Source organism: Trifolium pratense, linkage group LG6, assembly GCF_020283565.1.
Source record: "Trifolium pratense cultivar HEN17-A07 linkage group LG6, ARS_RC_1.1, whole genome shotgun sequence".
Lineage (NCBI taxonomy): Eukaryota > Viridiplantae > Streptophyta > Magnoliopsida > Fabales > Fabaceae > Trifolium > Trifolium pratense.
This window is the reverse complement of record NC_060064.1, coordinates 16856258-16872628: the sequence shown is the minus strand read 5'-3', so window position 1 is coordinate 16872628 and position 16371 is coordinate 16856258. Positions and strand designations below refer to the sequence as shown.

At 33.2% G+C, this 16371-nt stretch overlaps 2 protein-coding genes across 2 annotated transcripts; one reads left to right on the top strand and one right to left on the bottom strand.

The window, feature by feature from the left end:
• Positions 1-4493: 4493 nt before the first annotated feature.
• Positions 4494-7156, top strand: LOC123888388 (pentatricopeptide repeat-containing protein At3g04760, chloroplastic). Its single transcript, XM_045937442.1, has one exon. The coding sequence runs from the start codon at positions 4689-4691 to the stop codon at positions 7095-7097; it is 2409 nt and encodes an 802-aa protein (XP_045793398.1). The 5' UTR covers positions 4494-4688; the 3' UTR covers positions 7098-7156.
• A 2362-nt stretch (positions 7157-9518) lies between these two features.
• Positions 9519-12196, bottom strand: LOC123888389 (transcription factor bHLH130-like). Its single transcript, XM_045937443.1, has 5 exons — positions 11474-12196; positions 10439-10695; positions 10110-10346; positions 9948-10016; positions 9519-9834 (listed from the first exon to the last, which is right to left on the bottom strand). Exons 1-5 carry the CDS (start codon positions 11850-11852, stop codon positions 9787-9789), a joined length of 990 nt encoding a protein of 329 aa, XP_045793399.1. The 5' UTR covers positions 11853-12196; the 3' UTR covers positions 9519-9786.
• Between the last annotated feature and the right edge of the window lie 4175 nt (positions 12197-16371).

Below are 16371 nucleotides of genomic sequence, written 5' to 3'. Positions count from 1 at the left end.
GAACCGGCCGGGCGGTTTTGCAGTTTTTTTTTTTTATAAAAAAAAGGGCAAAACGACTTCGTTTTAATTTTTTTAAAAAAAAAAAATCTGAAACAAAACAACGACGTCGTAGGAATAGGAAAGGTTTTTGTTTTTCATCTATTTTTCGTTTGGTTTGAATTATAAATTTTATTTTATTTTGACTTGTGATATTTTATCTTTTTATTGTGTGAAATTATGAAATATTCAGCAATTATTCATATATATTTATTTATATATTAATTAAAATATATATTTAATTAAAAACGGTTCGACCCTAATTGAACCCGGTTCGACCAATTGAACCTTGAACCGGTGAACTCGCCGGTTCGATGACCGGTCCGGTTCTGAATACCTTGGTTGGAAGATATGTGTTGAAAGGGAAGCTTGAGTCAATAAAAGGGTGTCCGAAGGAGTGACATTTGAATCATGATAAAAATATTGAAGGGTGAATTTGAGAGGTTAAGGAGAAAAGTAGTGAAGGGAGTATCCGATGATGCCTTTTCAGTCATTCTCTTTATCCAGGTTTTTTTCTCTCAAAAGGTATCCTAACTGGATGTTTAGATCGACAGAGTGAAGATCGTAAGATTTTTTTTTTTTTTAACGTTATGGATATGGTAGTTTAATCTTTTGTTTTGCATAATGATGAAAATTGGCTTATGTTTTTAGTTTTATTTTGATTTGTGTTTTTGTTTGTAAACTTAAGTTGTCAAATATTCATATGATCATTACTTCGTAAGAATTTGGTTTCCTTTGTTTACTTCACTATGAAAAACATACTACTTCACTAAGTTGGATAATGATTTTTTTATATAGAAATCTGTAGAGTTGTTAAAAATTAGGCTTAATTAGTATTTTGGTCCCTTAAAGATATTTTTGGTTTCATATTGGTCCCTTAAAGGAAAAAAAGTCCCGCTTTAGTCCCTTAAAGACATCTCTGTTAGCCAAATTGGTCCCTTCCGTTAATTTATAAAAAAAACGTTAACTTTTGCACATGTGGCAATTGGAAGAGATCCTCTACTTTTTTCAGGAACTGCATCCTACCTTTCAACTGTTTTGATCCGTCAGATTAATCCAACCACACATATTACGACATGTGTCTCACCTTTTAATTAAAAATAAAACAAAAAAAACTTTCTTGCCTTATCTATGTTGTTGTTGTTGAAAGCTTGGTTGCAGCCCTTTTTTTTCTTCTCAAGATTCAGTTAACAAAGAAAGCTTGATGGCAGGCTCCGTATGTGTTGTTGTTGTTGAAAACATACAATGATTTGTACCCAAAAAATGAAACATGAAATAATTTATTTCTGCTTCAAAAGATAACACTAAACGGATTTGGAACTCTAAAACCTTTACACTCTTTCTTTCCTAACAATTTGTAGATGATTGATTTTATAAATATGTTAGATATGAGTTTTAGATCTTCAATTTTAAACCAAAAAATAAAGAAAATGGTGGTGGTGAGGCTGAATTTAAAGAGGGAGGTGTTGTTGGAAGAAAAAAGGGAAAGAAGGGCATGGAAGAAGAAGAAAGAGGGAGGGGTTGTAGGAAGAAGAATGAGGCTTTGAGAGTAACAAGAAAAAATTATGATTTTACAAGTTTTGAAGAAAAAATTCTGGGTGTCTGAAGAAGATGAAGAAGGAGAAGGGAAGAAGATGAAGAAAAGTAAACTAAATCAAATGCTGGTGGTTCATTATTAGTTATCATAGGTTTACAAGATCTAAGGGTATAGATTTTAAGTAAAAGATTCAATGGTTATAATTAAAAAATTTAATGAGGTCTATGATGGATCATTTACAGTGTTGTTCCACCATATATATTTGGGGTTAAAATTTAACAGAAATGACCTTTTTAGCTAACAGATATGTCTTTAAGGCTTTGTTTGGATTGGTGGTATGTGATGGAATGGAATGGAATAGAATGGTAAGTAATTAAGTTCCATTGTTTGGATGTGTAAATAATGGATGGAGTGGAATGGAACATAATGGAACACATTCCATCCCTTACCATCCAATCTTTCAATTTTCTATTCCTCCCAATTTGGGGTGTATCCAATGGAATGAAATTTTATAATTAAAATTTTACATTTATATCCCTGTTTACCAGCTACCTCTTCCTTCTATATACATTTTCTTCTGCTCGTCGTTCATTGTTCATTGCTTGTTGCTTCCTCATGGTCAATAAATTCTCTTTCGTTTCTTCATTGCCAGCATGAGTCTTGCTATGGCGTGTGCTATTGTCAGCATGTTTCTTGCTATCGTCAATAATTTTTATTCCATGTTGTGAAACTTTTGCTTATGTTTATATATGTATAATCTTCAATTTAATTTTTGCTAATGTATATACAACTGAGCTATAATAACAAACTGAGAGGTTGGCCTATATATACTGTTTTTTAATAGAGTTTTGAAATAACAGTTTGGTAAAAAATTGATTGCCATCGTAAATCAAATTAAGTGGCTTTATATATAATAATAGTTTTTGACTAAGGGTAAAACTGGAATAAAAAAATTATAACTTGTTCCGTCCCGTCTGTTTCCAAACAATGGAGTGGAAACGTTATTCCGTTGCATCATAAAATACCCAAACAATGGAATGAAATTTATATTTCATTCCGCTCAATTCCACTCCATTCCATTATGTTTCATTCCATTCTGCTCCATTATGTTCCATCAATCCAAACATAGCCTATGTTTGGATTGATGGTACATAACGGAATGGAGCGGAATGGAATAAGATGGAATGGAGCGGAGCGGGATGGAATGGAGCATAAAATGTATTCCATTGTTTGGACATTTTGTATTCCATCCCATACACCCCAAATTGGAGGGGAAGAAAAATAAGAGAAAATGATGGAATGGGATGGAATCCATACCATCACATACCACTCCATTCCGTTCATTTTTAAAGAATCCAAACAATGGAACTTCACTTCATACCACCACATACCACTCCATTCCATCTCATACCACCAATCCAAACAAAGCCTAAGGGACCAAAGTGAAACTTTTTTTCTTTAAGGGACTAATGTAAAACCAAAAATATCTTTAAGGGACCAAAATACTAATTAAGCCTAAAAATTAAAATATCTAACTTTTTAAATAAATAATTTTGGGAGAAACAAAATCCTTTAATTTTTTTTTTTTTGAAATCCTTTAATTTTTTTATAAATCATGTGAATTTTCTTTTACGCCAAAATTGTGTGTAAACAAAATCATGTCAACTTATCCAAATGTAGTACTCTATTTTGCAAAAGAACAAAATAATGTGAGTAATTTAACTCTACTATCTGTTAACAAACAATTATAATTTATCCAACTTTTTAAATAAATCTCTATAAACTAAAATTAACTAAAAAAAATGATTTTTTAATTAAAAATACAAGTGTGACATTAGATAAGAAGTGTTAGACTAACTAGTACCCTATAATACTAATAAAATAAAATAAAAACTTTTGACTTTTTTTTTTTTTTTTTATACAAGAGGGCAATAGCCCAAAAAAAGAAAGAAAAACTAAACAACAATCAATATAGGGGTAGTAATCCCCAATTCATCAGTTACTAAGATGTCCCTAATGTCCTCCGGATAGTCTTCATAATAAATCACTGCACGTTCCAAATTGCATCAAATATTTGTCAATGCTTAAGCACACTTGTTGCCTCGCGGTACTCATGATCAATTTTCACATTCCAATCCATCTTCAAAAGTCGGCGTATTTTTTTAACTATGACAAAACCTTCAGACCCATTATTCTTCTCTATTGAAATAACATGCACAACAACCTTCGAGTCAATGCTTAACTCCACCCTATCAAACCTCAACCTCTGCGCATGGCTCAAACCTTCCAAAACTCCCTAAAGCTCAGCAACAAAAGCATTACAATAACCTACACCTTTAGCAAAACCAGCTAACCATTAACCTTGATTTCCTCTAATAACACCACCACATCCCACTTTTTTCCCTTCATTACAAGTCCCACCACCAGTGTTGAGCTTCACATAATTACCCGCCGGAGGTTTCCATTTAATGTAAGACAAAATTATATCTTGTTGACCAACTACTACCATATCACGCATGGCCTTTCTATAATCTTCACCAATCTTTATAATGTGTGAAACTTTTGACTTTGTTGCTATGAATATCATATTATATTCGTAGGATATGATTAATACAAAATTTAATTTATCAAAAAATGCACCAAATAAGAGATTTAAGTAAAATATGATTGTTTCATCATATGTGTCTCTTTGCGCACCAAATGGAGGTCTGTTTGGTTGAGCGAAATGAAAGAGGGATGAAAGAAAATTATGGAAACCAATGAAAATTCACGTCAAGGGTACATTCTTTATAAAAAGTCCAAATTCATTCATCGATTTTCGTAATTTTTTTTCCTCCCTATTTTTTTTCACTCAACCAAATGGACCCTTAACTCGAATTTTTAGAAAAGAAAAAAAAATGTATAAAAAAAATCATTTTATTACATTTTAAAATATTGCTTGTACACACTAGTATGAACCCAATTTTGAAGAAACCATCGTTTTTCGGTTACCCACTTCAAGCTTCGAGGTAAATTCGAAACTTTAACGAATTCGTAACTATTGTTGATGAAATTGAGATGTGGCTATCATTGATTTACCTGTAAGTAACACAAAAATATACTTTTTTTTTTGTTGATGACAATTCTGAGGTTGAATCATTATCTATTGGGAAAAGCATTAGCCTCCCATTTTTGTGTTAACAATTTGTCATGTATTGCTTTGAATCTTTATTCTGTTTCGGGTTCTTATTCAACAACTAGTTTTGAAGCTCAAAATAAGGGTAAATTCAATGACAATTTCAACGAAGGTTTTGGGAAAGTGGGTTATGGGTTTTCTGGTGAATTAGGTTTTGCTGCAAGTGTAAATGATAATGTAGAAGAAGAAGAAGAAGATGAAGATGATGATGAAGTGGGAGGTGAAGGTGAAGAAAAAGAAAGTAGTGATATTGATGAGAGTCTTGAGTTTATTAGTTCATTTCATGGTAATGATAATAAGAACAAACAGAGAGAAAATATTGCAAGATTTGAGATTGATGAGAGTGAATTTAGACATCCATTGGTTAGGGAAGTTTGTAGGTTAATTACACTTAGGTCAACTTGGAACCCTAAATTTGAAGGAAATTTGAGGCATTTATTAAGGAGTCTTAAACCTCGACTTGTTTGTGCTGTTTTGCGGTCTCAAGATGATGAAAGGGTTGCTTTGAATTTTTTTTACTGGGCGGATCAACAATGGCGTTATAGACATGACACTATTGTATACTATACAATGCTAGATATTCTTAGCAAGACTAAGTTGTGTCAAGGTGCAAGGAGGGTACTTCGGCTTATGAGGCGCCGAGGAATTGAATGTTCGCCTGAGGCTTTTGGTTATGTGATGGTGTCTTACAGCCGTGCAGGGAAGTTGAGAAATGCTTTGCGAGTTCTGACCTTGATGCAGAAAGCTGGAGTTGAACCTGATTTGTCTATATGTAACACTGCTATCTATGTTTTGGTGAAGGGTACTAAATTGAAAAAGGCGTTGAGATTCTTGGAACGAATGCAGGTGGTTGGAATTGAACCCGATGCTGTCACTTATAACTGCTTGATCAAAGGTTACTGTGATTTACATCGGATCGATGATGCATTGGAGCTTATTGCAGAAATGCCAGCTAAGGGGTGTCCTCCAGATAAAGTTAGTTACTATACTGTGATGGCTCACCTCTGTAAGGATAGAAAAGTTGAAGAAGTGAAGCGTTTATTGGAGAGTATGGTTCAGAATAGTAATTTAATACCGGATCAGGTTACATATAATACAATAATCCACACACTTTCTAAGCATGGACACGCAGATGATGCTCTTGCTTTCTTAAGGGTAGCAGAAGACAAGGGTTTCCACATTGATAAGGTTGGGTATAGTGCAGTAGTCGACTCGTTCTGTAAAAAGAGGAGGATAGACAAAGCAAAGAGTTTAGTGATTGATATGTACTCAAAAGGCTGTAATCCTGATGTAGTGACATATACTGCTATTATCGATGGATTTTGTCGCATAGGGAAAATAGATGAGGCGAAAAAGATGCTGCAGCAGATGTACAAACACGGGTGCAAACCAAATACTGTAACATATACAGCATTGTTGAATGGCCTCTGTCACAATGGAAAATCATTAGAGGCTAGGGATTTGATAAATGTAAGTGAGGAGCATTGGTGGACCCCAAATGCCATCACTTATAGCGCTGTGATGCATGGACTCCGTAGGGAGGGAAAATTGTCCGAGGCATGTGATTTGATAAGGGAAATGATTGAAAAAGGTTTTCTCCCAAACCCAGTCGAAATTAACCTGCTAATACAATCACTCTGTCGAAATCAGAATGTAGTAGAAGCTAAAAAATACTTAGAGGAATGTCTGCATAAGGGCTGTGCCGTAAATGTTGTAAACTTTACTACTGTAATTTATGGTTTCTGTCAGATTGGTGACTTAGATGCAGCTCTATCAGTGCTAGATGACATGTATTTGAGCAATAAACATCCTGATGCTATCACATACACAACATTGTTTGACGCATTGGGGAAGATAGGTAGGTTAGATGAGGCTGCTGAGTTAATAGTGAAGATGCTCGGCAAGGGTCTGGACCCTACTCCAGTAACTTACAGGTCAGTCATCCACCGTTTTTGTCAATGGGGAAGAGTAGACGATATGATGAAATTATTGGAAAAAATGCTTGCTAGGAAGCCATTTAAAACAGTATACAATCAAGTTATTGAGAAGCTTTGTGATTTCGGGAACCTTGAAGAGGCTGAGGAACTACTAGGGAAGGTTTTGAGAACAGCATCAAAACTTGATGCTAAAACATGCCATGTTCTAATGGAAAGCTATTTGACTAAAGGGATGGCTATATCAGCATATAAAGTGGCTTGTCAAATGTTTAGACGAAATTTGATACCTGATTTAAAGTTGTGCGAGAAAGTGAGCAAGAAACTGGTGTTAGATGGTATGTCAGTGGAGGCTGATATCCTTATGTTAAGATTTGTTGAGCGTGGATTACAACAAAATGAGATGCATCTGTGAAGTTGGATGCTATTGTAAAACTTGAATGTTATAGCAATGGTTCTATTTTCAATTCTATTCATCATTTTCCTTTGTTGGTATTTCATCTTGTTGTGTTCAATGTGTTTGAGACATTTATTTTCTTCTTTTTTTACGAACAATTATTATATTCAAAAAAACAATTTTTCTAAAACTGATATTTAGAAACAATTTGTATAAATGAGAAATGTAAGAATACAAAATTGAGGTATAAATCATAATTCTGTTTTTAAATCCCAATATTCGCACTGCCTCCCATTGAATTTTTTAAAAATCTCATGCGAACAGTTAACGTTCAGTTTTCCCATGATTGCTTGTTCTGATTGACAGCAATTGCAATCTAGAAACATATTCACCATTGCTGTCAACGATTCTGAAAGAAGCATATAATAAAACTCCAAAGAGAATTAATTAGTGATTCTCTGTTCTTTGCTTTTGGAAGTGTTAAGAAGGCAGGTGGCAGTGCAGTTCATATCATGCAATGATGCAAATTTCAAAGATGAAATTCTGAGGAAATTTGGAAGTTTTAAGCAATTCGATAATGTTAGTGACACTTCACACCCTGTCTTTGTTTGTAAAAAATTCTCATTGAAGGAGGTAACATTTTAAATTTTGAAACCTTTAAAGCCATGTTTTTGTTTACAACGAACCTATGTCCTTAACAGCATCCAAAGAGTGAAAGATTTTGGAGAACAATTTGGCAGGTGAGTTTGTTCGCTATTCCTTTTATAAAATAGCTTGTAATATTTGCATTTAGTATTTAATTTCTCTTTTCAAGTTGATGAACTTGTATCACATAGGTTGTATCCAATCATTGTTATTTTTTTAATATAGAAATCCAACCATTGCTATTGAAATGGTAGGTTTGGTTCCTGTCATATCCAATCATTGTTATTTTAAATTTAACAAAAGGTATATTTTTCATGGCAGGAAGTCTACTTCCACAAGTAATGTGCTTCTTCTAAGTTGAATCCAAATTTGGAATCTTGTGGTTCTTTATGCCGTAGTCTACTTAACACTTGGGGTGGCAGCAAGAATGAGCGTTAGCATCCACGCGTTTCAACAATTCTACAGGTTCCAGTCTTCATACAAGGTCTAGTATTGACTGCCAAAACTTTCCTTTATCAATCTAGTGCCTTTGTTAGTGGATCAGAACCAGGCAAAAATATGTCCCGGTCTTATAACGAGAAGGCATGCATTCATTGATTCGCATGTGATTAGAAGACCTCTAAAGGTTTGATTCTATTCTTGGTTCATTTTTTTTAATATATCTCTAGCGAGTTTGTTTTGCCATGCTCATTTGTAGTGCTTTGGTGTTTTAGAAACCATTAGTATGCTGCACACCTCATGTGTATTAGAAATTAGAAATAATTATAAATGGCAATCAACAGAGGCTTGACAGCTGTTAGATAAAACACTTTCCAAGCAAACAATAATTAAATCACTCCAAATTGCTTGCATTTGCATCATGGTACATAGTTATTGAAACATCTGCAACACAAAAAAACAGTTCCAGATAAAGTAGGCACACCATAATTAATATACCAAAACCATCCCTCAAAAAACCGAAGAGCGTAATGAAATTATATTCTGCCAAAGAGTGATACTTGTAACCTTCTGACCTAAATACTTCAAGCAAGCATAACAATGAAGGAACAAAGTTGTGTATGATTCATGATTGAAATTATATTCTGCCAAAGAGTGATACTTGTAACCTTCTGACCTAAATACTTCAAGCAAGCATAACAATGAAGGAACAAAGTTGTGTATGATTCATGATTTTTATAATGTTCAGGTGGATTCAGTTGTGCTCATTGATAGTCTAAATAGGAAAGAGTACAAGAAGTTCCAAAGGGAAAGATTTGGTTGAATACATCTTTAGTACCTCGTATAGATTTATGGAATACTTCTCTTTTAAAAAAATGTTTTTGCCTTAACTTTTTAAACAATGTTATTGCCTTAAACTTGTGTTTATTCCTTTAATTTTATGAGGTTTAAAATTTAACTCTGTTCTAGTCTCAATATGAATACTAGTTTTTTGTTACCGTTCATATATTTTAATTTTAATACACCACACCAGTTCGTTTTTGGCTTTTCTTTTTCTTGCATTGATGCTTCCAAAGCAGCTCCATCTACGTCTTAGCCTCTCCGATCCCAGTTGGATATCTCTGAGGACTTAATCTAAGGGATTGGTTACTGAACGTCCCATATTTGACCTATTGCTCCATTCAATGAATCACCCCCTTACATTTCTTTATCTTTCTAGAGGTAAGAGGAATCAACCCAAAATGCGTGAACCGTGTCCTTTTCTATATACATGCATAATTCAAAGAGAAGCAATATACCTCATTCAAATTCTATGAAAATTTTCATATCTGTAGGGAAAAGTAACATAACACAATGTAAAAACTAAATGAATACATTAGAATTTTTGTATATAAAATTACAAATTAACCATTTGTTTTATCGTTTGTGTGATTGAAAGCCCGGTTAAACTAATTGAAGAACTTCGATGTTGAGATTAAGAGCTAGAAGCTGTCTTTCTGTGTTACTGTTACATTAGCATTTTATATCAGCTCATTTTCTTCTTATTTTTCAGCACATGAAGATTCAGTCTAATACATTTTTGTTCTCCTTCATTACCTGTACAAAAGAAACTTAACAATTTGATTCATTTCTGATTTCTGCATCTGCATTTAGCTCTTTTTGCAGTCATAATCTGCATTGAGTAGTTAAAAATAATAATTAGTGAAGGCATGAACTAGTCATGACTAATTGCATGGCAATGAATAAGAGAATCTAATTATCTAAACTAACTTCTACTTTAAGTACCTTCAATTGTTTTTGAAGATCATTAATGTAATCTACAGCCAATTCCAACATGTCTGATGTGCAAATTTGCTGCCAATAATTAAACAAATGTTTAAGTATTTCCAAACACAAAACATAAATGTCCCAAAAGGGAAAATAAAAATTTGTAATGATGAATCTGACCTTGTCGATGTTTGGAACAAGCTCTTGCAACTTTCTCATTCGTTCACTTATCCGAGTTCTTCTTACCCTTTCGGCAACACTTCTAGGATGTGTTGCAAAGCCTCTCTTAGCTCTGATACTACTTGGAACAGAATCTGGGAACTGAAGCAAATTCTCCACAACAAACATCTCTGATGATTTTCTTGGCAAACTCAAGTGATGTGATAGTGTATTAACTTGATTTCCTGCCTCAATATTCTGAGTATAAAAGTAAAATCGTGAATCAACAAAAATAGAGACCAAATGCACATTTAAGCCTACTCAAAAATAATCGAGCATGTAGTATATACCTGATCATTAGAATCATAAAGAAATTTATGACCATAATATTCTGTGTCATCGTTGCCATCTTGTCTTCCATCATCATGGCGAGTTGTCCCAATGCCGACGCTCCTCGTTTTCGAGTTGTGTGATAACCTTCCCAAAGAAGAATGACTTTTTGGTGAGAAGCCAATTTGATTTTTTAATATGTTCATGGATAGAGTAAGTTCACCATCACTGTCATTCACCCCATCATAGTTTTCAACACCTTTCATAGTATCATACCCTGCAATTTACATTTACATACATAAATTATGTGTAAAATTTTGATCATCTAGTTTGATACATGTTGCTATGTACTGTATATAAAACTTTGTCATAAATACAGAGAATGAATTCACATATGCTTGCTTAGCATTTGTAGAACTAAGTTCTATTCACTCATGAATTGAATCAGCAAATTCTAACAACTATAAATTGGACAGAAATACAGAAATTACTTATACTTTTGTATTTATTGAATGGCTGAACATGCATATAATTGCAAATTTGCAATTAAATTTGTCTAGCTCCTACTTCTATTTTAGGAGAAGCATCATGTCTTTCCCTACTGAAAAGACTTATGTTCTAGAAGTGGTAATGTGAATGTTTCTCTTGCAAGAACTAAGATCGTACTTTATTATATATTGTAGGGACTAGTATTGTATCTTTCCCTAGATCTAAGTATCTAACCCCCTTGGTAGCTTAGCTCCTATTGCTATGGCATGTTTATATTGAGACTTAGTTTGACAAAATTACGATGAATCGCCCCAATTTTAGTAAAAGTTACACTTTAAAGTTTCAATAAAATATCAGAGTCACCCTATGGGAATAAACATACTATATGACTATTGACTAAAAATTTGTATTTCTTGAGCACAAATTATATACTATTTCAAAAATGCTATTTTAGGAAAATGTAGGGACAGCCAAGAGAAACATTGGAAGTGGCCTAAAAAGTTGTTAAAAGAAACAAAAAGTAAAAAAAAACCTTAGAAAAAGCAAAAATAAAACAAGTACAATACCATTTGCAAAGGAGATGATGTTGTTGTTGGAGAAATGGCCAGCAGGGGAAGTAGTCCTATTAGTTTGATCCATTCCCATAGAAGAACCAACCATCATGCTTGAACTTGCACTAGAACTACTATGATTAGAAGGATTACGATCCATGAATTGTCGAAAGCTAGATGAAGAAGCTTCACCAGAATTGTTGAATCTCAAAACTAACCTCTCTGCAGTTTCATTATTATCGGTGGCAGTGGAAGCACTGCCACCACAACCTTCACCACCTTGTTTGAAATTTGATCGAATATGATCTGAACTAGTCGCAGAGCGAAAACGAAGCAACCTCGAATTTGGTTGGTTTTGTTGGAGTTGATGTTGATAACTCGAATTCAAATCCATTAATATACTCCGTCTCTGGTCAGATACTCTAATATAATATAAAAGATACTAAATATATTTTCGTATATTCTAACCGTCACCGAAATGAGTAATGGTTATTGAGCTTAGTTGCTATTCCTAAGCCCTAAGGAGGTGTTTGTTTATGAGAAAGGAAGCAAGAGCAAGGAAGATAGATAGATAGATAGATAGATAGATAGATAGATAGATAGATAGAGAGAGAGAGGAGTTGTGGAAGTGGAAGGTAGAAGAAGGACAAGATGGGAATATATTAATGTTTTGTTGTGACGTCAACCGGCGTTGCATGGCCCAATACAATTTGTTTCTTATATTGGATTGCTTTTACTATGATTCCTAACAAGGAAACTATGTTATTTAATTGCCAATTTGCCAACATGAATTTTTTTATAGTACTACCAACTTACCCAACTTGTACAATACTAACATGACTTTATTAATTATTACTAGTATAAAATTAATTTATTTTATAGTCAATATCATATACTATAAAAAAAACTCAATTTGAAATTTTATTTCTTCCCTCAAAAATGATTTTTGACGTAAAAATTGAGTTTAATAGACATAAGCAGACAGAATAAAAAAACTTTACACACTCAACCAATAAGAATGTTTCAACTTTCCTTGCCATATCAATAAAGTGGGGTTAAGTGGAGTGACATGACGGAAAACATGGTTGTGATTGGTTGAGTGTGTAAAGTGTTATATCCATTAAACTCGTAAAATTTTTAATACAGTATGAATTATTGTGCTGTTATAATTTTACATAGTCAATCCTATCAATGACGGTTGGATGAAGATTTTGATTAGAGTTGTATTCTCTAAATTTTGTTTTTAAAATAACAAAAAATATTGAACTTAAAATTAGACCTTCTAATCTTGATTCAACGACTACTATGTAATCATGAGATTGTGACTCATTCAAACTTAATTAAATTCAAATCTTTTTATGTTAAAATTTTAATTGTGTGTATTTTTTTAAATGTGTGTAAGTTGTAAGGTAAGTAATTAGAGCAACGCTAGAGATAGTTTTTACATACTAGTTTGCCATAGTAACACAATTTCAACTTTTTCACAGGTTTATTGATCGGAATTTGCCAACTCCTACATACTTGTTGCTTCAACAAGCAACGTTTGTAAGACAAAGACTCTTACACAACTTTCTTGAGTTAAAATTGGGTCGTAGTATACTAGTTTGCCATAGTAACACAATTTCAACTTTTTCACAGGTTCATTGATCGGAATTTGCCAACTCGTACATACTTGTTGCTTCAACAAGCAACGTTTGTAAGACAAAACTCTTACAATTGGGTTGAAGTATAAGTTTTTAAGAATTAGACTATTGAAAGTACTCTTAAATATACATATAGTATCACATGATTTATAAGATTCTTTATGGTAAAAATTTAACTTAATACTTTTAAAAAACAAAACTTAATTTTGAAAACGCTGGTAAAAAAAAACAACTACATATATAGTCACTATAGTTATAATAATAATTTATTTAATTTCTTCCCTTTTTTTATAAATAATATATGGTATTACGGAGCTTTGGAGCTTGTATTTTATGTTCAAAGAATACTTTTTTAATATGTAGACATTTTGTAATAATGATACAGTAATATACTTTGAATAAAACAATATAGTATATCATATACCTTTTCTAAAAAGACGACATTATAGTTAAAAAGAATTATTTAACCTATTTAATTCAATGATAAACAATTATTTTTTGATATATTAGATTTGTATTTCAAAACACATAGGCTCATCAACAATAAGATTAGCACACAAATAAGATCATTGTCGTAGTTTCTTTTCTTTGACCAAATCATTGCCGTTACACCACTTGAACAATAGTACTACTCTTTTTTGTTAATTACTTCAATTAGTAGTTCTACTTAGCTCTTAATGGGTATGATTAAAATATAAATACTAGGCAGCCAAATTGCCAATGGATAGATGCCGGTTTCTACAACACCCTTCTTTTTTCTTTTTTTTACAAAACAACACCCCTTTTTTTTTCCTCTTATTATTTAATTTTTTTTGTTCTTATTATTTAATATAGTGTGTATACACACACCATGATATGGTGAACCAATATTCAAATTTTTTGATGAAATGAAATAGTACTATTTTTAGTTCATTAAATAACTAATATATCTAGTCTATATTATAGATCAAATACATTAAATATTTAATAAACCTAAAAAGTTAATTAGTTGTTTTTAATAAAAAAAAGAACCGTGGAAGTATCTAACAAGCCTTAAATACCATTATATTAGTGTAAACTAGATTTTTGACTCGTGTTATCCCATCCAACAAAACTTTTTTTTTTTTTTTGACCGAAGGAAACTCATGACATTTCATTAGCAATAATAGAATCGATACAAGAGGGTACATCAATGAAAATATGGAAACTAGCTAGAGATGAGGCCACATTTGCTAATATATGAGCGACCTCATTGGCTTGTCTCCTAACAAACTCAACCCGAGAGTTTCTAAAATGAGAGTTATGAATATATTGACAATCTTTAATGACATCTCCTAACCCAGAAATATCTCTTGCTTTGCTATGAAACTTTGCAACAACATTCTTAGAGTCAAGTTCAAAGTCTACATTCTCCAATTGCAACTCTTGGATCCACTTCAAAGCATGGAGCAAACCTACCGCTTCTCCGGTGTCGACATTGAGAATGGGGGAAAACCATTCAGTTTTTGCAAGGACAAAACTCCCTTGATCGTCTCGGATACAAATACCAATCCCTGTCCTATTGCGCCTTGTAGAGAAAGAAGCATCAACATTACACTTATATCTTCCTACAGGTGGTTTTGACCATACCGAGTCAACATGTTGTTGCGGAACGGTTCGTCGTTGTTGTTGTTGTTCCTGTGCTACATTCCACTCCATGATTAAGTTTCTTGCTCGGTCACACACCACATGTAGTGTTTCACTATGATTCTTCCATATTTTATTATTCCGTTGCTGCCATATACTCCATAACAACGCTGCAAAGAGAGAGCGTTCAGCTGTTCCAAGAACCTGCAACACAGAAAAAATTGTACCAGTAATTTCGGCATTATTATTAATGTGTTGTTGTATCATGTTCCACCAGCCCACATTCCGCCACAGAGATTCACTATTTCTGCACAAAAAGAAAACATGGTGACTGTCTTCTAAGCCATCATCACATAGCACACAAGAATTTGGACAATTAACCCCTTTTGCGTTAAGGCGAACTCTAGTTGGAACACAGTTACGACATAACCTCCAAAGAAAATTCCTTAATTTAGGTGGAGATTTTATCGTCCAGATTAAATTCCAGTGTCCCGGAACTTGTAGGTGAGAAGTATCAATAGCATCCACAATGCAGTAACGATAAGCACTTTTAACAGAATAAATACCATTCTTCTCATATCTCCAAATAATCCGATCATTCTGAACCGACGCAAGAAGAGGAGTTTTGAGAATTTTTGTTGCAGTATTGTCATCTACAAGGTCTTGAATTAAAGGGGCATTCCACCTTTTTTCATTGCCTATAAAGATGTCAGATATAGTCATATTTGCTAGTTCCTCATGCAAATTTGGTGGTGTTGGAATGATTGACCCATCTGAAATCCACCTATGATTCCATATAGGAATGTCATGCCCAGACCCAACCACCCATTGGTAACCATTTCTCACTACAAACTTTGCACTCCAAATGCTACGCCAAACGTAACTTGGGTTGTGACCAATGCTTGAACTAAGAAAATCACTTTGAGGAAAATATTTAGCTTTGAAAATTCTAGTGATTAAACTACCTGGATTGGTTAATAAGTTCCAGGCCTGCTTACCAAGCATTGCATAATTAAAAGCGGTAATGCTCTTAAAACCCAAGCCACCAACATTTTTGTGCATCGCTAACCGTTCCCATGATAACCAATGAATACCTTTAGCCTGCTCCTGATTGTGGCCCCACCAGAACGAATTCATCATCTTCTCAATTTCATCACTAAGAGAGTGTGGAATTAAGAAAATACTCATAATGTAAGATGGAATAGATTGCAGAACTGACTTGATCATAACCTCCCTGCCTGCTTGAGAGAGACAACGGCTGCTCCAAGAATTAATCTTTTTCCAAATTCTATCCTTAATGAACTTGAAAGTGGCCTTTTTACTTCGACCTACTATAGAAGGTAGTCCGATCATCCAACAAAACTTGTAACATTGAAGATTTAAATGTTATGTTTGAAATTAAATTATAAAAAATAGTTTTATTTTTTTGATAGACTTATAAAAAATAGTTAGTACTTAGTTGTAACAAAAAAATTGTATGAAAAACGTTTACAAATTTCATGCATTTCAACAAATAAAAGTACAATTAATTATTTCACATTTTGAAATACTTATGTGTAAACTACATTTGGAAAGTTACATTGATTTGATAGTGTTAATTACTCAAGGTTAGTAGCATATTTTTGGAGACACACCTTTAAATAATATATATGTCTTGCCTTTTAT